The following is a 22,868-nucleotide window of genomic DNA, read 5'->3' as shown; positions in this document are numbered from 1 at the left end:
AAGATTTTATTTTTAAGTAATCTCTACACCCAACATAGGGCTCAAACTCACAACTCCAAGATCAAGAGTCCCACACTCCACCAACTGAGCCAGCCAGGCACCCCGCCCCCCAAAATAATGTTCTTTATAACAAAAGAGAATCCTAGCTTGGTGGGCATCCTTTCAAAATTTAAATGTGTATCAACTCATTACATTGTACACTTTAAATATACCACAATTTTACTTGTCGATTATACCTCAATACAGTTGAGAAAGTAAAAAAGAGAAAGAAAATCCCAGATCACACACTGTACTCTGTCAGTCTCTTGGGGTTCTTTTTTTTTTTTTTTTTTAAGATTTTATGTATTCATTTGACAGAGAGAGAGACAGCCAGCCAGAGAGGGAACACAAGCAGGGGAAGTGGGAGAGGAAGAAGCAGGCTCCTAGCAGAGCAGGGAGCCCGATGCAGGGCTTGATCCCAGGACCCCAGGATCACGTCCTGAGCCGAAGGCAGACGCTTAACGACTGAGCCACCCAGGTGCCCCTGTTGGGATTCTTTTAACTTGGACAGCTCCTTGGCCAGCTGTGTCTTTGGTGACATACACATTCTTAAAGACATAGGTCAGCATTTTTGTAGAACGTCCCTCAATCTGGGTCTGTCTCATGTTTCCTCATGATGACATTCAGGTTGTGTGTTTTTAGCAGGAATGCCCCAGAAGTGATGCTCTGGCCTTCTCAGTGCATCATATCAGGAGATTACTTCTGGAGAGATACTTCCGGATTATGCAAATATCCTGTTCCTCTTTTTTTTTTTTTTAAGGTGTTATTTATTTGAGAGAGAACGAGTGAGTGAATGGGAGGGGGAGAGAGAGAGAGAGAATTTGAGGCAGACTCTGCCCTGAGCATAGAGCCGGACACGGGGCTCAATCCCACGACAGGGAGATCATGACCTTAGCCAAAACCAAGCGTCGGACGCTTAACCAACTGAGCCACCCAGACGCGCCTATCCTGTTCCTCTCCCACCCACTAGTTATGGCACGCATCTGTGATTTTTTTTTAGAAATTCACCAGGTTACATGCATTAGTCGGGGTTGAGAGCCACTCACTCACCCTTATCTAAGGAGGCAAGACCTGGCCTTCTGGAAGAAGAACCATATAAACTGAGGCCCGAGGGATGAGTAGAAATGGCTGTACTTATTGGAAACTGGTGGTGAGGGGGCAGATGTTCTGGGTTCCAAGAAGGCTTGGAGAGAAACATGCATACAAGCCACCTAGAAATGGACCAACGCAAGGCGGCCAGGCACAGAGTGAAGTGGAGGATGTTGGCTGAAGGTGCAGGTAGAGAGCACGCAAGGAGTTTGGGCTTCTTATAATGGGTTAGGAGAGACCCATGGAATGGGTTCAATCAGGGGAACGACATACCCAGGTTTCTGTGTTGGGGGAAAAAATCCCTTGGCTACCATGTGGATCTTGAACATAAGAAGGTCAGAAAGGAAGGAAGGAAGTGATGTGAGGAGGGGATTGCGGTGCCCAGAGAGAGGAAATGGTGACTGGACAATGGAGTAGGGTTCACTGAACAGCAGTGGCACTGTATGAAGTTGAGTGCGACACGGGGGACATGTCAGGTGCTGTGGACACGCATGGAGAAAGGGCTTGCGAGATCACAGAAGGCTTCGTGGAGGAGGTGGTATATGCTGAATTCTGTTGGATGGGTACAAGGCAGCCAGATGAAGGGGCAGGTGATGCCTGTGTTCTAGGCAGGAAGAACAAGAAGCATGAGAAGCACTCAAGAAGGCTGGAGCCTGGAGGAGGGACCTTCGGGAGGTGGCTGGAGAGAGAAGCAGGGCCAGACCCCCAAGGCTGTGGGTCACACTGAGAAGTTTGGGCTCTATCTTCCTGACGACAGGCAAGACGAGCGATGGGAGGGTCTAAAGCAGGTTTGTAATCAAGGAAGCCACTCCAGCGGCATGCAGAGGACAGCTCGGAAGGCAGGCTTAGGGAGGCAGGAAGAACATCTAAGAGATCTAGTTGCCAGTGTTTTGGCACGGCGCCCACACGGCCTGGTGCTCCGCACGTGGGAGTTATGGTGACAGCTCCCAGCTCCGGGGGAGGGGGACGGCTGGGCAGACCCACAAGGGTCTTTGCAGGCTCTAATTGGGGTCTTTTCTGCAAGCCTTCGGGAGGACAGGTTAAAAAGAAGAAAACACCCTCCCATGCCGAGGAGAGGGAGGAAAACAACCTGTTGGCTGGGGATGGCGAGAGGAGAGAAAGAGCAAGGGGCTTGCTCCGGTGCGGAATAAAGACAAATGGCCAGTGAGTTCCGGAGAATACATCCTTTCTCCGGAACACTTGCCTCTCCATCAGGGCCCCGCACAGGCCTGTCAGGCGGGAGCAGCGCTTTTGTGCATGTGCAGGCTGTGCTCCCGTTGCCATGGCGATGGGGCCATAAGTCACGTCTGCTGCTGCTGCACAGAGGCTCTGTGATTTATGCCTGCCCGGCTGGGATTGTAAACTTTTTTTTAATGTTCAAAATCCATCACAGCAAGGGAGGGCGGCGTGTGTCTGGCTCCGTTCGGAGGAGCAGGTTGCTGCCAGACCTGCCTGCGATGCTCTTCCTCGCCCCACAGGCCCTGGGCCTGAGACACGGGACCCAGCAGCCCAGCCAGGCTCTGCAGAGCCCCTTCAGACCAGCAGGAAGGATTCCAAAAGCCTGAGGCTGATGCTCATTCCTGGGACCAGGACACACTACCTTATTCCTGAGACCAGTGCTTCCTCCTGTCTCCCTGGGGCTGTCTATGCATGCAGCATGTCTCTATATGGTTAATACAGTGGCTTCATAACCTGCACGGTACCCTTGCCCCTTTAGAACTGGGTCTCTAGAAGCGTGTAATAGATGGACCATGAATTTGAAATCCTACCTCCTGAGCCTCAGTTTGTCATCTGTTCAACGGGGATAATATAACTTCATCTAAGGTAGGGCTTCCCAATCTTGGCACTGTTGAAACTTGGGTTCGGATAATTCTTTCTTGATGTTGCAAGTTGGGTAATTCCTTCTTAGAGGGGGTAGACTGTGTATCAGAGAACGTTTAGCAACATCCCTGCCTCTACTCACTAAATGCCAGTAGCACTTTTCCACTGAGGCTGCCAAAATTATTCCCAGAGATTGCCAAATGCCCCCTAGGAGCTGAACCATCCCTTTAAAGCCCATTTTGCAGATGAGGGAAGTGAGGCTTTCTCTTTTGACCTATAGTACCTCGGCTTTCACGGGCAACCAAAATCGTTCCCTCAAGCCCCGGCCCTTCTGAGATATGTAGATTCCCTTTCCCTTGTCATGCCTTCCAGATACTGTATTCCCTCCACTGGACTGGACCCCCTCACGGCTGACTCACCCGTCCTCTAGCACCTGTGTGACCCCAGTGTGCAAATGTCATGCACCCTCTCAGGCTGTTCCATTTCCGTGTAGCTCACCCAGTCTTGTTGTACACAGGAGGATGTTGGCAGGGCTAAAAGATGCCCTGGGTGGGGAGGAGGAGGGTGGGAAAGATGCACTATGGAGCCTTACTCTGCTCCGGGAACTCTCTACCTAAGATGTCTTTAAGGTGTCTGGCATGGCTTGCTAGGACTGGCGGGAACGGCCATGCATGCTTCTCTCTTTCCCCAAAACCATTCTCTCCCATTTCCTTCTTCTTCTTTCCTTTTTCTAAAATTGTAGTAGCATATACATAACATTACGATCTTCGCCTTTTTTAAGTGTGCAGTTCAGTGACATTCTGCACACTCGTTGCGCTACCATCCCCACCATTCACCTCCAGAACGTCTTCATCTTGGACACGGAAACGCTAGACCTCTTTACAATCACCCCACGCCCCTCTCCCCTCAGCCCTTGGCAACCACCATTCTCCTTTCTGTCTCTATGATTTTTGACTACTCTAAGTAACTCACAGAAGTGGAATTGTATAGTATTTGTCCTTTTGTGACAGGCTTATTTCACTTAATATAGCCTCAAAGTTCATCCATGTTGTAGCAGATGTCAGAACTCTCCTCCTTTTTAAGGCTGAATAATATCCCATTGTATGTATGTACCACATTTTGCTTATCTATTCAACTGTTGATGGACACTTAAGTTGTTTCCAGGTCTTAGCTGCTGTGCACAATGATATGAATCCCTGATTCCTTTCTGAAGCAAATATGGGTTACATTCTAATGACTCAATCATCATGCTTTTACTGAATACTTACTGAATGCGAAGTCCTAAGGCGGGAAAATGGAGTTTGCAAAAGAGCATGAATCATAATCCCTTTTGAATTGGCAAGATTTTCTTAAAAAGCCTCATGAAGGGTCCTTACGATAGCCAAGATTTTTTTTTTTTTTTTCCAAACTCATCATACGTCAACTCACTTGATTCTCAAAGCAATCTACGGGGTAGGGGCAACCACATTTATTTTGTAAATGTGGAAACAGGCAGAGCAACGTAAAGTAACTTGCCCACCCTTACCCAGATGGGGAGGCACCACTGGGATTTGAGTGAGAGCATCCGGCATACACCCTGTGCCACAAATATCTGGGCTATTCTGAGCCAGAGATCCAAAAAGGCTAGGTTGCTATGAAGGTAGAAAACCAGAAGAAATCTTGTTCACTGTTTTTTTCTCTTTGCTACTTCCTTTTCCTCCCCTGCCAGTTCTAGACGATCCTACAGCTCTACTCACCCAGGATTTGTTCCATCTCTGGAGTAGCCACACACGCCCATTCTATCCAAGGCTGCACCTTCCATGAGGGCTATGTGCCTTTTACAGGGTCAAGGAGACAGAATGTGGAGCTCAGCAGCAGCTGGCCTGATTCAGCAGCCAGCCGGAGGGAGACCAGCTCTCCTTCGCTCTGCCCTCCCCAAAGAATGTGTGAGCCCCCCTCTCTCTGATGTCTGGTGTCACTTGTGTAGCCTATGGACCTCAGCGGGCGAAGGTGGTACTACCTGAAGTGGGGTCTCAAGGAATGTTGGTCCTAGCCTGCGCCTCATTAGATACCGATGGGGAGACTGTGTGCAGAACCGGCTTCCTAAAGACTCGCAATGCTCATTAACATCTTAATGTCCTTGGCAATGCTTCCGCCAAGGAAATCAATGTAGCAACCTCATTTATCATAGGATTTCTTAAACCTTTCAAATTAGAGAACTCTCCTTTTTTTTTTTTTTAATTTTTTATTTTTTACATTTCCTGACCCCAAAGTACTGGTGTTATTTGGAACCCCTCTAAGACAAGAAGGATTTTTTATAATACAGTACAATAAACACAGGGAGTCAGAAGTTTTGATAGGGATGTTTGATGCTAAGGATATTTATGTGTAAGTGAGTTGGGTGATATTCAGAGACAGTATAAAGAAATCTGTTGAGCAGTTTATGGATAATATGAAAACAGTCCCATGACTGTGCCACTGTAGCCACATCAACCTCGCGTCATCAAAATGCTCCGTATCTTTTCCCTGAGACATTGATTGTGCCTAGGACTGGAAGTTAAAATGCGGCTAAGATTCAGGCCTTGACCTCCAGGAACACATCCCAGACACCAGGTAGGGCAGGCTGGGAGTACTCACCTACAGTTAACTATATGCAAAACAGTGGGCTGTCCCATAATTTAAAACTTCTATTGGCATGCACAATGGGAGAAGAGGGTCATGACTCCAGTGGATGGAAGGAGGACATGCTCTGGAAAGGCTGCTCAGAGGAACTGCCAATTCTGCAGGGCTGCGGGTGGACAGGGAGTAGTGTGCCAGGTACATGGTGGGCTGTGTGAGTATGACATTTCAGGCAGAGGGATGACATGGGTGAAGACAATAAGATAGGAAAGTGGCATTTTGAGGGAATGGCAAACGGGGACTTGGTAGGAAAGGAGATCACAAGGGGGCAGTGGCCAGATTCTGAAGTGTTAGTGCGTGCCTGGTGAAATGGTTTGGATTTTGATTCTGGTTTGAAATGGTTTGATTTTGAGGCTGTGGGAGGGGAGGTTGAGGGGCTCTAAATGGTTTTAGCAGGAGACAGGCATGGCCCAATCCGAGTAGTGGTTGGATTGGGCATGTGTATGAGGGTACGGTGGGGACTGAAAGCAGGGAGACTCTTTGGGAGGGTCTGAGTCTCGGAGTGTCAGGGAAGACAGAGAGACATGGACATTTTAAGGATATTTTGAAGGCAGAATGGAAAGGTTATGCATTGATTCTGGGTCTCTTCCATTTCTCCCTCCATGTCAACCCTCAGCTCATCTTAACCCTGCTTTGTGCTTCAGAAGGCTGACTTTGGTGGACAGGCTCAATGGACTCTCTTGTCTGGGCTCCCATTGGGTCAACCAATGGCAGGGGTGGGGAGACACCAGCAGAAGGTCTGAGGGGAGGTGGTGGAGTGAGGTTGGGGCATTTATTCCCCTGGCTTTTTTCCTATCTGCGTCTCTCTCTTTTTTTTTTTTTTTTTAAGATTTTATTTATTTATGTGACAGAGAGACAGCCAGAGAGAGAGGGAACACAGCAGGGGAGAGGGAGAGGAAGAAGCAGGCTCCCAGCGGAGGAGCCCGATGTGGTACTTGATCCCGGAATGCCAGGATCACGCCCTGAGCCGAAGACAGATGCTTAACGACTGCGCTACCCAGGCGCCCCCCTTATCTGCGTCTCTTGACTAAAGGCCATGGCTCCCGTCAGGCAGGATTCTCCATGCAATTCTCTCTCCAGGTTCTAGTAACCTCACCCTCACCTTAACCCACTGACACCAGCCAGTCTGCTGCATATCTCTTGTTGCTTTTCTAGAACTTCCTCCCAACTTTGTGAATAGCCCCCTTTTAAACCTTTCCCGGCTTGAGCCATCCACCTGCTTCTGCTGGGACCCCCTTTGTTATTGGTTTCCTTGGTGAGTAAGGGGAAAAGGAGTTAAGCCTAATATCCAGATCAGTCCATTACTCAGTGAAATACCCAAATCATCTTTCTGACCAGACTGCACTGGTGCATGTAAGTGCGTGTTGGGTAAAAGGGGGATTGGGTCTTATCCGGAGGAATAAGATGTACTAATGGAAGTGGGTGGTCCTACCCAACCCCAATGAGTGGGTCTTAGAAGGCAAAACGATTGCTTAATTTAGTTATTCTTGGTGATCACTATCCCTGAGTCCCTGCTTGAATAATTTAAAGCCCGGTCAGCTTAGGTGAGACCAGAGCAAGGATATGGAAGAGAACATTGTGAGACCATGACAGACAACACAGCAGGAGGCCATGACACCTGTAAGCAAAGGGTAGATGCTATTGACCTAGAACCATCCATGTGATGGCATGGGGATGGAAAAAATGACTCAGAAGGTCGCTTCCAGTTGGTGAGCTTATAATTGTTTCAACATGCCTTTGGAATTCTAAGATGCAGTTCGAGACCCTTATAACGTGGGTGGTTTGTTTACAGCTTAAATTAGAGTGTTCCATTTTTAATATATTACAAGTGACAATGATAGTGCCAGACAGTATCTAGGAAGCACCTATATGGAGGCCTCAACTCTGCCTCAAGCCAGAAATCTATTTCAGGAAACTTGTTGGAACCAAGATGAAATTATCCAAATATACCCCCTGAGATAACAGATAGATGGATAAAAACAGATAGACGGAGTAAGCTCCATTTCCAATTCATCCTCAATACCTACCCACACGACTATCCGTCTCCTGCATCTCGGCAACCAAAAATCTCTCTTCATTTTACCAGGGAACACAACCCTCAAGTCATCAGACACAGAACTGGAAGAACCTCTAAACCCCACCAAGTTCAGAGTTGGCAAACACCTGACCCTTCTGTCACAACTCCCATCCGATACTGAAGGCCAGCATTATGGGTTGATCATGACTTTTCCCAGCCGAGTGTGGGCTATAGCCTCAGAAATCTTCCTAATGCACTATCATAGGCAGCCCCAACCCATTAACTGGAGTTGGCACATGACATGTCCCATAGCCACCATCTGTGATTCAGTCCAGTCTCTAAGGCAGATGAATAACGAGAAGCCAAGGGAAGGTTCTGAAGACATGGGTTGGAGTAGATGTTCAGTTCCTGGTCCCCGCCCCCCCTTCCTTCCATGGCTGTGTCTGTACTTTCTGATCCCGCTCCCTAATCAGAGATGGCTAATCTGGAGGGGAACTCTAACCCATGCCAGCCCAATAAGATTTCTTCTCTGGGATTTTTCAAACTGCAACTCAAGGAAGAAAAGTATTCACTCATTAGCGGTAAGAGCATAAAAGTCTGGGGGACTCATGGTTATCGCAACCCCTGCCATGGGGTGGCGGGGGTGGGAGAAGATGCAGTTGCAAACTAGGAGAGAAAGAAGCCATCATGGAATGATGCAGAAGCAAGACAGAATCCTCATGTCATGTAATTTCTCAACCCACTCCCCACTCTCCCCCTCTTCCCATGGTACCTTTCTAGTACAGCTGTCATTAAGCTCATTTGAATTGGGTTTCTGTCTCCTGAAACCAAAAACATGCTAACTGATACTGAGCAGAAAGGATTTCAACACAGTGCCGCAGAGGAAGGGAGGCATCATGGATGCTGTAGGTTCCTGAGATCAGAGGCTCTGTGTTCAAATCCCAACCCTTCTCACTGGGTGTGCTGCTTAAGATCTTGGAATGTCAGCTCCTCCTCTGTGAAATGGGGGGACAAAAGGAGCATTGACCTTGGAAGACAGATGTAAGGACCACATATGAAATGCTGTGCAGAGGGCTTCTGGCCAGGCAGGCATTCCCAGAATGCCACTTAAAGCTGTCTGTAGTATGAAGTCAGGACTCAGACCCAGGTATCCTGACCCCCAGTCCAGCGGGCTTGCCAAAAATTGCACTTTTATGTCTCTCTGTCTCTTTTTTCATCTAAAGAGTCGCAGTCCCCTTTCAACATCCCAAGTCCCATTTGAAGAGTGTTTAACTTCTAATGCAGATATAACAAGTCGTTTCTCAGATTCACTGTATCTGCAAAGCCTTCTATAATTCAACATCAAATATTTATTATTACATTTATTAAAGTTTTAATAATTTAGCATCTCCTGCATGTAAGAGAGAAGCTTAGCTAACTGGTTCCCCTTTATCCAACCTGGGTCACTTCAATATTTATATTCCAAAGTCTCCATTTGAGTTTCATTTAGCAGAGGCTGTGTGTCGTGGGTCCTCCGCCTGAGCTCACAGTCGGTGCGTGCTACAGCCTCCCCAGTGGCAAAGACTAACAGAAATCTGGTGCTGAATGGTTTGAAGAGATTTACCGAGCCTGGGCAGAAACTCATCCTAATAGACTGCACTTTTATTATGATCGCTAAACTGAAATGGGGGAAAATATATATGTCTCCAGGCTCGCTGGCTGAGTGACAGGCAGCACGGATGTGAAGAGATGTGGGGATGGAGTAGGTCCATTTGTGGGAGTGTGGAGGCCTTTAAAGTAATGCTTCTCAGAGGGGTTTCATCCTTCTAGAAGAGGGGAGGGATGCAATGGTGCAGGGCAAATTCTAATGCCAGATTCCACAAACCCAGCTGTGAGTTCCAGACAGCTTCCCCCTTTTCCCATTTCATATTTCATTTTTCACTAGCACAGAATGGACTTACACACACACACACACACACACACACACACACAAACTTAATGCACGAAATGGTCAACAAAGATGAAGACAGAAAATCCAACGGGCCCAGCCCTCTGTCTTACAGAGATTCCCTCCAATCAATAATACTGAGCAGTCACGGGACAGCTTGAGTTCCAGTCCTGATTTTGCCACTTACTATTCATAATATGTTGGACAAAGAGATGAAATATTTTGTGCCTCAGTTTCCTCCTCTGTAAATAATAGTGACCCCATCAGTGAGTTGTTGTGGAAAGTCAGAACTAGCACATATAAAGGGTTTAGACAGAGCCTGGCTCAAAGGAAGCGTTCTGTACATCCTAGACATTATTCTCTATGACTGTGGGCTAAAAGTTTAACTATTATTCAATTCTCAAAAGCATCCAAAATAGCAATTCTTATTCACATTTACAGACAGGAAACAGAGATTCAGAAAGTTTAAGTCGCTTGTCCAAGAGTGGCTAGGGAGTAGTGGAGCTGGGATTTGAGCTCAGGCAGTTTGGCTCCAGAGCCCACACTATTCCCTTTGCTCAGTGCTCCTCTATTCTGTGATTCCAGTGGGTAAGTAGGTTGCCTACTGAAGTTGTCTTGCCCTTTGGGAAAGGAACACTATGTGAGTAATCAGTGAGGAAGGAAAAGCGGATAAAGCATGATGGGGTGGATTCCAGATGCTGAAGGGGGGGAAGCCCACTCCTGTCTCAGCGTCCCCACTGGGATGCACTTCAAGGCCATGAGTATACACACACCACTATCATTAATAACATCTGCTGAGGTTACGGGGAAGGCAAAGGCAAGAAGTCTGAGTCTTATTCACCTCCAATAGGAGGAAGGCATCCTGAGTATTGAACAATATAAAGCCTGAATCAAGGGATTCCCCCGACCCCAGACCGTTTTCCCAGGCCTTTCCACCCAGATGTCCCACTGTAATGTATCATCTGACTCTCTCCTGCCTACCCTACATATCCCAATGTCCTGCTGCTCTTAAATGCCCCCAACCCCCAGCCTCTGCCATTGATGCTGACCCGATCAAGAGGAAGCACGCACACCTCTCCCTTCTCTGGACTGCTCCTGTACTGTGAACTATGTCATTTATTGCCTGATCCCACTGCATCGTACGGTTACTTCCTTATTTGTAGTACAATGCCTGCAAAACTTCTAAGACATTTCACTCATTTAACACCAACTGCATGTAAGGTGCCGTACTAGCTACTCTCTACACATTATGTCATCCTCACAACCATCTGAGGAAAACACAACCATCTCTATCTTCCAGGTTCAGAAATGGAAATGGTGGGGGGAAAGGAAAGTTACTTGACCCAAAGAGTTCTGGTCACAAATTGTGAGTCAAGATTCATACCCGGATCTGTAGGATTCCAACCCTACACTTTTTCCGACTGTGTCTTCCCTTTCTGATCTTTATATTTCCAGAACCAGCACAGTGTCCACCACACAGGGGAAGCATCTGGAGTGTCTCCTTTGAGGGTGTCACTTTCAATGCCCGGCCCACATTTCCAGAACACATTGCATCTGATTGGCCGTAGGGTCTGGGCAAAAGCCAGATTCTGGGATCTGGCACATTCACACAGGAGCACCTGCCGGGGGTGCTCTCCTCAAGGGCCCTCCGGGATTCTGCTGGTGCTGCTAGGCCAGCAGGCCTGCAGCGGAGGAACGAGAGAGGATGAAGAAGACAGCACATCGTTCTGTTTCCTCCCTCTTCTCACTGAGCCCTCTGCCAGGCGCCCCTTGGCACCACACTCTAGACACAGGGAACCAAAGGCTCCCTCATCAAGCATGCCACTTCCAGACCCGATGCCTTGTCCATCTGCGGGTTTTGTCCGGCATCCATCCACTGCCTGCCCTGCTTGGGAACCATCCGACCTATGTTCTCAATCCACATGGTGAAGGTGCCCGCACTCTCGCCAGCTTCGAAGCTGGGTCAGTGACCCAGGTCTGGCTATTTGGAGCACTCTTCCCCTGCAGACACTAATTTGGGGTACGGCCAAATGTCCCCAAACATGAAAAACGGGGGGGGGAGGGGCATCTCAGCCAAGAGATGAGAAGCATGGAGTCAGGTGTCCGATTCTCAGGATTCGAATCTTGGCTCTGCCACTCACTGGCTGTATCAGTTGGTAAGTTACGTGACCTCTTAGTGCCTTAGCTTCTTCCTGCATTAACTGGAGTTAATAATGGGTGAAAATTCAATGAGCTCGTTTCAGTAAAGCACTTACAACATTGCTCTCTTATAAGGATACTTGTTAGGGTACTTTGGGCCCATCCAGAGAATCCAGGATAATCAGCCTACCTTAAGGGGCTTAACCACTTCTGCAAAGACCCTTTTTCCTAATAAGGTGACATTTACAGGTTCTGGGAATTGGTGCTGATACCTCGGGGGTCATTATCAGTCTCCAATATTGGAGTCGGAAAATGTGCCTTCCCAGCAAGTTTCCAGGTACGCTGATGCTACTGGTCCAGGGACCACACTGAGAACCAGTGACCTAGTGACTTCCTGCCAATACTTCCCAGTGTGGCTCAGAGGTCTGTCCTCTGTAAGACTTTCCCTTTCATCCTCAGGGGCGCTTACCCTCCTCCACCCTTGTGTCCTTTCTCTGTCCTGACCTTTCCCTCTATCCTCTTTCACTGCCACCATGCATGACATCTTGTTGTTGCAATTTCGTCTCAGCGACTGCACCGGGATCTCTGTTGGAACATTTTTCTATCTCTAACACTTAGCCTGGTGTATAGTAGGTGTTCAGTAAATTCTTAAGGCTTGGAACTGAAAGGCCAAAAGAACAAGGAACCATTCCTAATTCTATTCTGAACTAATTCAATGTAGAAACTATCACCAAGTGAGCAGCACGAGCTTTCATTCCGATATCCCATTATTCTTTCAAAATTGTGCAGGAATTAACAGTAGTTCACTGTTTCATTTTCATTGATTTGAGATCATAGAAAAATCACTGAGGGGTTCCGAAAGCTGGGCTTTGTGGATGATTATTATTCCAACTATAATAGCTATTCTTGTGTCTCTCTTAGAAGAAGAATCGGCTCTGGGTGAAATTGTGAAGAAGGCCCAGTGTGTAGAAATAAGTGTTGTTTGCCACACTTCTCTCTCCACGAGTATCTTTTATTTCATCTCTCAAGTCAGTATCTTGTTCTGTGCTCCTGGCTAGAGAGATTCCCAAAAGCAGAGGTGGGTCTTATTATCTCTGTGTTCCTAGGGTACCTGGCACAGTGCCTGGCACACAGAAGGGGCCCAGCTAAGGTTTTTAGAATTGAAAGGAGTCTGTATGCAATTTAACTAGCCCTCCCTCGTCCACCTTTGAGGCTGACATCGTTAGTGTCTGAAAATCTCATTCCTGGCAGCTTCCCGCTGGGACAGGCTAGAGAATGGGAGCTGTGCCCCCAGGGGAAAGTTCTCTTCTTTGGCCCTTCAACCCCTCAGACTTGAAAGCCTTCCTTCTCCCCTTAGATTCTACATAGCCAAAATCTATCCACAACTCAAGGTTAATTGCTAATGCTCTCTCCTGCAAATACATTCCTAATTCCTTTGGTAAGGAATTGCTTCTTCCTTCTCCACCCCACCCCACCCCCACGCACTCCATGTGCACCATCCATGTGCCCCTTCATTCCTTCTGCATGCATTTTCATACACATAAAGCCATCAGACCTCCCACACTGTACCAGACCTTGTAAGTTCATTTAAGTCTTCCTCGAACCCCATGACAAAGGGATTAAGGTGCGCTCTCCATACTAAGACACTACGGATTTTAAGATTGGGTGTAGTCTTTTAGCAAAAGAAGGAAAAAGATTTAAAAGAGAGTGAACAAAAAGCTGCTATACTATGCTATAGTAACAACCAACATAATAGCTAAAGGTTCTAGAAAATTCTCCATGTGCCAAACTCAGTGTTTACAATGTATCATGTCATTTGATTCTCAACACACCCCTGTGTGGTATAATCTTTTACCTGCATTATCCATGAGGAGAAACACAGCTCCAGAAAAGCTCACGCATTAAGCAAGTGGCAGAGGTGGGATTTGAACTCAAGCAGTATAGTTGGGCTCCTGTAGCCCTTACTTTAAAAAAAAAATGAACTACCTTATATACTAAGCTATATGTTTTATCAAAACACAGCATACATGGACAAAAGTGTGTAAATCATACCTGTACAGCTTGGTGAATGTTCACAGATGAAACACCCATATAACCACCACCCAGATCAAGAAATCAAGAACTGTCAGCATCACGTAAATCCTGCCATGCTTCCCACGAATCACTGCCCTCTTTCTCGCCCAAAGTTAATCCTTATCATTTCTTCCAACAGCACAGATCCATTTTTACTGCTTTAGATCTTCACGTAAACATGGTTTCTGTGTGCCTTCCGTAACTCCCTATTACATCTGTGAGATTCAGAGACGGCGATGTGTGTGGTTATTGTTTTTGTCAATAGGCATCATTTGTAGTACTCCATTGTATGACCATTTCGTGATTTCATTTCTATTTTGTCACTGAAAGGCATTCATGGTTTTTTTTTTCCACCCTTTTTTTGGCAGTATAAATGAATGCTGCTATTAGTATTCTTTTTTTTTTTTTAAAGATTTTATTTATTTGACAGAGACAGCCAGCGAGAGAGGGAACACAAGCAGGGGGAGTGGGAGAGGAAGAAGCAGGCTCCTAGCGGAGGAGCCTGATGCGGGGCTTGATCCCAGAACGCTGGGATCACGCCTTGAGCCGAAGGCAGACGCTTAACGACTGTGCCACCCAGGCGCCCCTGCTATTAGTATTCTTGAATGTATTATTCATGGAACACATACACCCATTTCTGCTGGGTATATTATTAGAAGGGGAATGGATAAGTTGCACCATATGTGGACATTCGACTTTAGTACATTCTGCCCAACAGATTTACACACTGGTCACACGAACCCACTTAAGGTGGGTTACATTCCCCTATAAAGGTATGAGAGTTCCAGCTGTTCTAATGCTCACAAATATTTGTTATCATCAATTGTTTTAAATGTAGCCACCCAACTGGGAAGAGCCCATCTGTTTGACCGCTAAATTGTTCCCCCTGCCGTAGTGTGAGAGTCTGTACTTTCCAAATAACTTGCCACAAACTAAAACACAACAATCCATAGGCAAAGCATCTTTAAGTTCTCCTTCCATTTGTGCTGCAATGCTTATTTTTTCCCTTTCTGACTTGGCTTTGGAACAGCCTTTCCTCTCATCTCTTGGTTGTGATTCTATGGCTTATGATTGGCTATCTATAATTATGATCTATTATTTATTAATTTCTAACACAGCATCTGACTGGAACTTATTAATTCTTTAAACACCCATGATCACTTGCCTGGGCAATGTCATGTCAAATGAGCTTTATTAGTGCAGCTTGGAAAACCCAACCTACATAGCACAAATTCTTTTGAATGGTGATGATTACAATCTTTTATCCTCCCTTGCCGGGAAACCGACGGGCGTTGGTGGGAGGTAAGATGAAGGTATGACTTAAAAAAGGCTGTCTGCTATGGCTCAACGACCAGGTGAATGCATGAGGGCACCCCCAAGCAGGTTAAAATTTAGTGCCTTAATCAAACCAAATATTCTTCCAATATTTGTGTAACTTTTCTGTAAAGGAGAAGCTTAGTGGTTTGTGAAGAAAGGGTTGAGGAGTACCCCTACCTGCAGAATACCATCCCCTCCCCCATCCTGAGCAGCTCCGTGTGCTCCAGGTAACTAAGCACAGCGTTCTTATTAGGAATTGAGAAGAAGCATCTCGTGGTTATTGGCTCACGCCCCTTGAAGGTCTCACCCCTTTCAACTTACTGCTACATTCCTTCCAACTACATATAATACTCTCTCTGAAATGCATGCTAGTACTTTTACTTTTCTCAATTTTTTTTTTTTACATTTCCAAAGATGTTTTAGAGTTGCTGTAGATTAATATTCTGGGCCCTTTCTTGTCTGGCTTGCCATTCAGTATCATTCAGATGGAATCAGAAAAGGCAACTGAGTCATCCTGTGGATTATGGTCCTTTTCAGCAGCCCTCCACAGCATAAACCTTCCTGACTCTGCCTTCCCCACCATCACCAGTTTCTACTTGAACTCTACTGAAGTTGGAATTCAATTCAGCAAACACTGGTACAATGTGACACTGGGAATATATTATATACCGGCGTTTACATATGTTATTTAATCATGACAACAACTCTTGGGAGATGTTTCAATAAAATAGTTAAGCACATGAGTTCTGGAGCTGAAGAGATGATGGGTTGAATCTTGGCTTCATCACTTAATACTGAAGGCATCACCATTACGCCTCAGATTTTTTTTTTTTAAATCTGCATTAAAATAATAATCACATCACCCTATGGGGTCGTTGTAAGAGCATCAAGAGATAATGTTAGCAAAATATTTGGCACGTGGTAAATAATTAATGGCTATGAGTTAGTATTATTGTTACACTATGTGAAGAAGGCACTCTTAATATCCCCATTTTGTTAAGAAAATGGAAAGTTAGCAAGTTGAATTTGGCCAGGATCACATAGTCCATACATGGTAGAGGTGGGATTCTAACCCAGACCCATTCAACTCCAGAGTGAGTGTTATCATCAGCCAGTCCGACATCTATAGCTTCACTGAAACTACAAATTCAATGTCAACAGTATAGAACTCCGAAGAGAGCTAGGGGAGACTTTCTTTCAGCTAATTTCAGTCAAGGTCACCGGGTCTCCTTGAGAACAGTTCTTCAACCAGATGGTCTTTGTTCCATCTTTAAAAATATGCAATGCAAAGAAACCTTAGCACATGCTTTACTGAAGTCTCACTGACTTCAAGTCTATCGAGAATAGAAATAATGGTAATCTGCCATGAAAATGTGTGTGTGTAAAACCACCTTAGTTCTTACTCATTATCACTTCATTTCCTGTGCGCTACCCTTTAACAAAATACTCTTTTTAAAACTACCTCTTTTGGGAAACCTGAAAAATCATGCTAGGTTCATCTGTCCATGAACAGTCGAGAAGGTGAGAATAAACAAACTGCAAAGCAGAGACCAACCCAAAGACAACCCAAGGAGTTGGGTTTGAGAGCTTCCTACCAAGATGCCACAGACATACCGATAGCATCTTGATTCAGAACGGCCCAAAGCCAGCTATGCGCAATCACGAGGAGTACAGTGGTAAGGCATGATTCTGAGTTCCAAATGAGGAGAAATAAGCTGTTTATGAACCAGGTTCAAAAGTAAAATCAGAGGGGCACCTGGGTGGCTCAGTCAGTTAAGCATCCGACTATTGATCTTGACTCAGGTCATGATCTCAGGGTGTGAGTTCAAGCCCCCTGTTGGGCTCTGTGCTGGGCAGGGAGTCTGCCTAAGATTATCTCTCTCTCCCTCTCCCTCCCTACCCCTGCTTAGGTGTGCTTTTTCTCTCTCACTCTCAAAAAAAAAAAAAAAAAAAAAAAGTAAAATCAGGTCCATTTTTGGTAACATTAAAATTTCTGGAATGCTTCCCCTAATCAAATTGGGAAGCGAAAAAAACAAACAAACAAACCAAAAACTACCTCCACTAGAAGGCTCCAGAATAGTGATGGGATCAGATCTAAGACCACCGGTTTAATTAAATCAATAAACATCTAGTAGTTGTCCAATATGTACCGGGAACTGGAGATTAGAAAGCTAAATACGTTATTTTCTTTGACCTTGAGAGATTCACCACATAATGGGACAGAATGATATGTAAGCAACTAATTACAACACAGTAGAGTCAGTCTATAATGAAGTTAACTACAAGGTGCAAAACGTGTAAGAAAAGATGTAGTCTCCATCCCTTCATGAATAAAGAACAAATAAATTTGACCCAGACATCAAGAACCTATGGATTAGCCCAAAGTCTGCTCCCAGTACCAGAGTCATAATAGAAACCATCTCATTCTCTAATCTTTCACCTTCACGATTCTCCAGTATACTATTAAGTAATGTTCTTTTATAAGACATAATCATTAATAATCCCAGGATGAGCCACATAATGTGTTAGCCTCGCTCATATTTTATATAAACCCAGAAGGAGTGCAATAATGTTGAAATATAAGGCACTGAGGCCCACCAATGGAGCACACGTCTAAGGGGGGTGGAGAGTGGCATACTGGAGAGTGTTCTTCACATCAGGCACTAGGCAGGTGCCTACTTCAACAATACAAAGACCACTTCTTTGCATGAGTCCCCGTGATGCTGAAACAGAGGGGCTTCCAGTGTGCCCAAGACTCCTTGGTACAGGACACTGGGGATGACTTCCCTACCTGACATCTGCAGGGTCTTCCGTGACGAGCACGTCTGTCTTGCAGCTGGCCAGAGGGTTGATGGACAGCTCCACAGGCGGAACCACAAAGCTTTTGCTGACCGGAAGCCACAGTCCTTGGCCCAAGCTGAAAGTAGACCTGCAATGTAAGAGTTTCCATTGGGGAACTCCCGGGGAAGCAGACAGAAAACAGCAAATAGGGGCCCCTCCTCCACCCTTCTAGGACCATTTCTTACTTCCCCACCCAGCTCAGTCCCCAGCCTTCTCTAAGGCGCAACTTTGGCCAACCCAGCTCAGGCCTGGATGATCGTCTCTTAAACCTATTAATCATTTAGCCTACGCATTGCTTTGTGTTGCTAGTTTTCTTTCTTCCTGACTACCTGTCCCAAATCCCAGTAAAGTGGGCTCTATGAGGACAGGGACTATTTCAGCTTTGCTTTCCTGAGTGGTCCTCAGAGCCAGCAGGCATTCCAGAAGTGACTGCAAAGTCAGCAGGGGCGGTCTGCACAAAGGTGAAGAGCATGGACTATGAATCAGTTTGAACCAAAATCCGATTCCCGGTTTGGCCACTTAATTTGCCGCGTGTCTTTAGCAGCCGAAGTACTGAAGTTTCACGCAAGATTCTGTGGAGGCAGCGGGAAGAGGTTCCATGGCTGTAGAATATTTTTAAAGCACTGGACTAGATAATCAGCAATGTCTCCCCCATTCAAATATCTGAGTCCATAAGTCTAGATGCCAGACAAATGGGAATTAGATTCCCATAGCAACTGGGCCATGATGGTAATCATGCCAATGACCGTTTCTCTGTACTCAGTGCAGCCTAAAGGCTCACAGGCTCCACTGACTAAGGCTGCATGACTATGCCTCCCCAGGCCCTGCTCCACGCCCCAGCATCATGCCCCAACCATATTATCAACTCACCTGAGAATCTTTTCAGGGGCTTGTTCTCCTGTTACTAGGTCATAGCCCCTCTCGAGTGTAGTGTAAGGCCAAGGTCTGTGGGTAGAACAGGAGGGAAAGAAAAGGGGACAGGAGATGATATTAATCAGATGGGATTCATAGGTGGACACTGCTTCAAGGTAACTTTACAGACAACCAAATTTCACAGAAGTAACTGCAGGTGATCCCTAAACAGCACTGGGCTTAGGAGCACTGACACCCCACACAGTCCAAAATCTGTGTATCACTTTTGATCTCCCCAAACCCTAACTACTAATAGCCTACTGTTTTATTTTGTAGTTGTTTTTGGTTTTTTTTTTTTTTTTTTTTTTTAAGTAGGATCCACGCCCGTGCCCACGACCCTGAGATCAAGAGGCTGGCTCTACCAACGAAGCCAGCCAGGCCCCCCACTAATAGCCTACTGTTGACCAGAGGCCTTACTGATAAATAATCAGTTGATTAACACATATTTTATAGATTATATGTATTATATGCTTTATTGTTACAATGAAGTAGGCTAGATAAAGGAAAATGTTAAGAAAAATCATAAAGGAAATACATTTATAGTCCTGTACTGTATTTATTGAAAAAAAATCCACTGTAAGTGGACCCATGCAGTTTAAACTCATGTTGTTCAAACCCATGTACTGGGTAAGACTATTTATAAGAGAATATCCTCCATCTCACAGAAGGACTCAGCCCTTTAAAGACCACTTGTCTGTTTTGGAGTTTATGGACAAAAACCCCATTTTCTTTCTGTATCAGTCCAGTTAAGGAAGTGTCCATTGATTACTTACAGTTTGGGAGGGGGAGTTAAATTTGAGCCTTTGTTCTCTAACAGACTCATCAATTGTGTACCTTTAATACTAATATGTGATTCAGTGGGAAATGGGATTCACCGCCCATCAAGTCTTATAGGAACACAACTGTTGTAGAGAAGAGTCCTCTTTGTGGAGTGGTTTTGGGGCCTGTAGTAACAGAGCAGAGGCATGGGGATGGCCCTCCACTGTCCCTGCTCTGATGTCTTTTGACACTCACCCTTCACTCTGTCCCCAGTCACTGCGCACACACAGGTGTCTGTGAACCGGGTCGGGGGCATAGCCTTCATGACAGCTGCACTCTCCTGTAAGGAAAAAGAGAAGGGGGTTTGTGAATTACTACTTGCCCCAAACAGCCCTCTCCCCTGGCTTCCTTGTTTTCTCAGTGGGCTTGCCTGGTTTTAGAGAAGGCCCAGGGAAAGAGCCTGCTCTGGTCTACCTGCCAGTGTGGTTAATAAAGAGTTTATTCATTTGTTCATCTGCTCACGTCGTCATTCAACAAGTCCTACCACACAAGTCCCTGCCAGGTTCTCAGCCCCGCGCTGAGGATGCAGAGGTTGGACACTGAAAGGGCTCACAGGTTAATGAGGAGAACAGGAAGTGACCTGGTGGCCACAAATGGAGGTCCTATTTTCAAATATTTAAATTATGATAAAGTACATTTGCACTAAGATTGTAATCAGAAATGTGAATTCTCTCCACTTAAATGAACTTCAAGTTCATCCATAAGCCCCAAATCAAATGTCACCTCCTCCAAGATACCTTTGATTTCCCCTTCTAGACAATTTGTTTTCATCTATCATTTCCAGATTTTATTTTGTTTGGTTGTTATTGTTGTGTGTCTTAGTTGGTTTTCTTTGTTCCTTTTCCCTCCCCACCTTTCCCCTCTGGTTCCCTTCCTCTCCATCCATCCACCCACCCACCCACCCACCCATCCGTCCATGTATCCATGCATCATTTTATTATGGCCATATCTTATGCCTGGTTGCACAAATGCTTGCTAGTATCCCACACTGCCTTTAGCATCTTCTCCCTTTGGTCAAGCTCACTTCGAGCAGCCAGCCCATGTCTAGTTTCCTTGTGTATCTTCAGAGTTCACAATCCTGGATGGGTTTTCCAAAGCTCTCTGTCCTACCCTCTTCAGTTATCAGTCCTGCTCCACTGTACACTCCTTAAGGTTGGGTTGATTAAGGCTCAACTTGTTATTGGCATTTCCTAAGGTGTATTTGTGGAATGTTCACAGATGCCTTACCAAACACAGATTCTATTAAAAAAATGAATGGGAAACACAGACTATTTGTAGAGTCAGTGGGGTATGATTCTTCATGAAAGTGATACCTAAATGGTTTTCCCCAAACCTATTTCACCTTGGGAAGCTTGCTGGTGGAAGAGGTCACAAGATGGACCTGTTATGGACCATGGACCCTGATCCACACTTTGGGAGATGCTGGTAGGAACTGCCCTGCCTTAGCCCACTGCCTAGAACAGAGTAGGTACTCAATACTGTGAGTTGAATGAGTAACTATCTGTGGCCTTGCAAATTTCTAGATTATTGATGTCAGGTTGCCTTCTTTCTCATCTTCGGGTGATCATACTCTCTCTCTCTCTCTCTCTCTCACACACACACACACACACACACACACACACCACACAATGAACCTGCGACTCTTCAATCCTACAGTGATTCAGATTTGCCTGACCTGAGAGTTTTTTTGAACCATGTTTCCCGGAAAAGTATATTTCAATGGGAGAGATTTAGGAAATTTGCAACTTTAAGGTTTTAATTTCCCCTAAAAGTTTTTGTTTTTAAACCTCATTAATAGTAAAAAAAAAAAAAAAAAAAAAAAAAAAAAAAGAAGGCTAAACGTTCAGATGTTACACACTAGAATTTAGGTTATGGGAGAGCACAGTCACATTCAGTCTAGTTGCCAGGTAAACACATTTTATGCAAACCTCATTTAAAACCACCACCACCAAGCAAGCCCACGAAAACACCTTCTCCTGTCATCTCTGTTTCATTGAGGAAGATATGGAGGCTGGGAGCTGAAGTGCTAACAAGCCCATGCTTTTTACAACTATAGATCTTGTGAATCAAGGCTTTTTTTCAACCTTGCACTACCAAAACAAAACACAGCAGGGAATATATATTAGGGCAACACCCGTTCTACAACTCTTACCCATAACTCCTGATTTCAAAATGTTTGTATTCATCAAACAACCTTATTGTTTTCACTGATTCACTAAAAATGTTTTGCATTTGACCTTATACAAAGCATTCCTAGTGTTAAAATAAAACCCTCTCTGATTTGTTTTATACATTATGATGCTGCTTAATCGTTGTAACCCCAGCATTAGCAAGTACCTGGCAAAGAGCCTGGGCTTGATAAATGTTGGCTGAACTGAAATGGTAGTAATACGGAATAAGGAGTGAAGGATGGGTCAGAGATGGCATTAAAAAATATTCAGAATAAGATTGCTGAAAGGCAGAAGAGAGGGAGAGAGAAAGGGATCTACCTTTCCTCTTCTCTGGATACCTGGTAAATAGAGGAGAGGGGTTGCTCACAGGTAGGAATGCTCTCTGGAACTGTCCTCTCCAATAGCAAGTTCAAGTCTTCTAACAAATGCGTGTGCTGTGTGTGCGACCTAATGAGCTGATTGCTGCTGGAGGTGAGGAGAATGGAGGAAGAGGGCTGAGATCCTTGAGATTTGGATGAGAATAATTTGCCCAAAAGGGGGGGGGTAGGAGTCACTAATGATGTGTTAAAATGCGACAGCCCCATCATGAAATATTCACCACTTTAAATACGTCTAATATTAAATATTAAAAGTCCTGGCATTTGTCCTCGAGGCTCCCAGGGCTGATTTATGATCTGCCACAACCACAGACCTCATGATTCATAATGGAGGAGGTATATGGTTGCCTCCGGTCCAGGAACAGGAAGTCAGGCTGGAGTGGGCAAGAAGAGATGGGAAAGGAGGGCCTTTCTTCTTCAGGGAAAGGCACAGCTTGAGTTCCTATTTCTCCAATCTGTGACTCTGCAGGAAAGGGCACAGGTCCATTGTCTCCTTTCCCTCCTCTTGGGAATATGAGTGAGAATGAGAAATCTCTACAGAGAAAGGGTGCTGCTGTCTTCCGCATTTCTCTCCTGTGTGCTTACCAGGCAGGTTTCCCAGTTCTCAGAACAGACCATTAATTACTGACACTCATTATACAACAAATATGTAGTTTGCAAATAAGAAG

The 22,868-nt window shown here is 45.4% G+C and overlaps 1 protein-coding gene across 2 annotated transcripts in view; it reads right to left on the bottom strand.

Moving 5' to 3' along the window:
• Window positions 1-22,868, bottom strand: part of ASTN2 (astrotactin 2) — an 845,639-nt gene that overhangs the window by 423,840 nt on the left and 398,931 nt on the right. The window contains exons 8-10 of one of the 2 annotated variants that reach the window (XM_045791077.2): window positions 19,848-19,932; window positions 18,792-18,866; window positions 17,872-18,009 (exon numbers count right to left, since the gene is read on the bottom strand). In XM_045791077.2, coding sequence (XP_045647033.1) covers window positions 17,872-18,009; window positions 18,792-18,866; window positions 19,848-19,932 — 298 coding nt within the window. The remainder of the gene's footprint in view (window positions 1-17,871; window positions 18,010-18,791; window positions 18,867-19,847; window positions 19,933-22,868) is intronic. The other variant, XM_087869420.1, reaches the window with a different exon arrangement.

Source organism: Ursus americanus, chromosome 18 (genome assembly GCF_024610735.1).
Source record: "Ursus americanus isolate L20-20 chromosome 18, mUrsAme1.1.p, whole genome shotgun sequence".
In the NCBI taxonomy this organism is placed as follows: Eukaryota; Metazoa; Chordata; class Mammalia; order Carnivora; family Ursidae; genus Ursus; species Ursus americanus.
The sequence above is the reverse complement of the archived record's forward strand: the minus strand, read 5'-3'. Positions and strand labels throughout refer to the sequence as shown.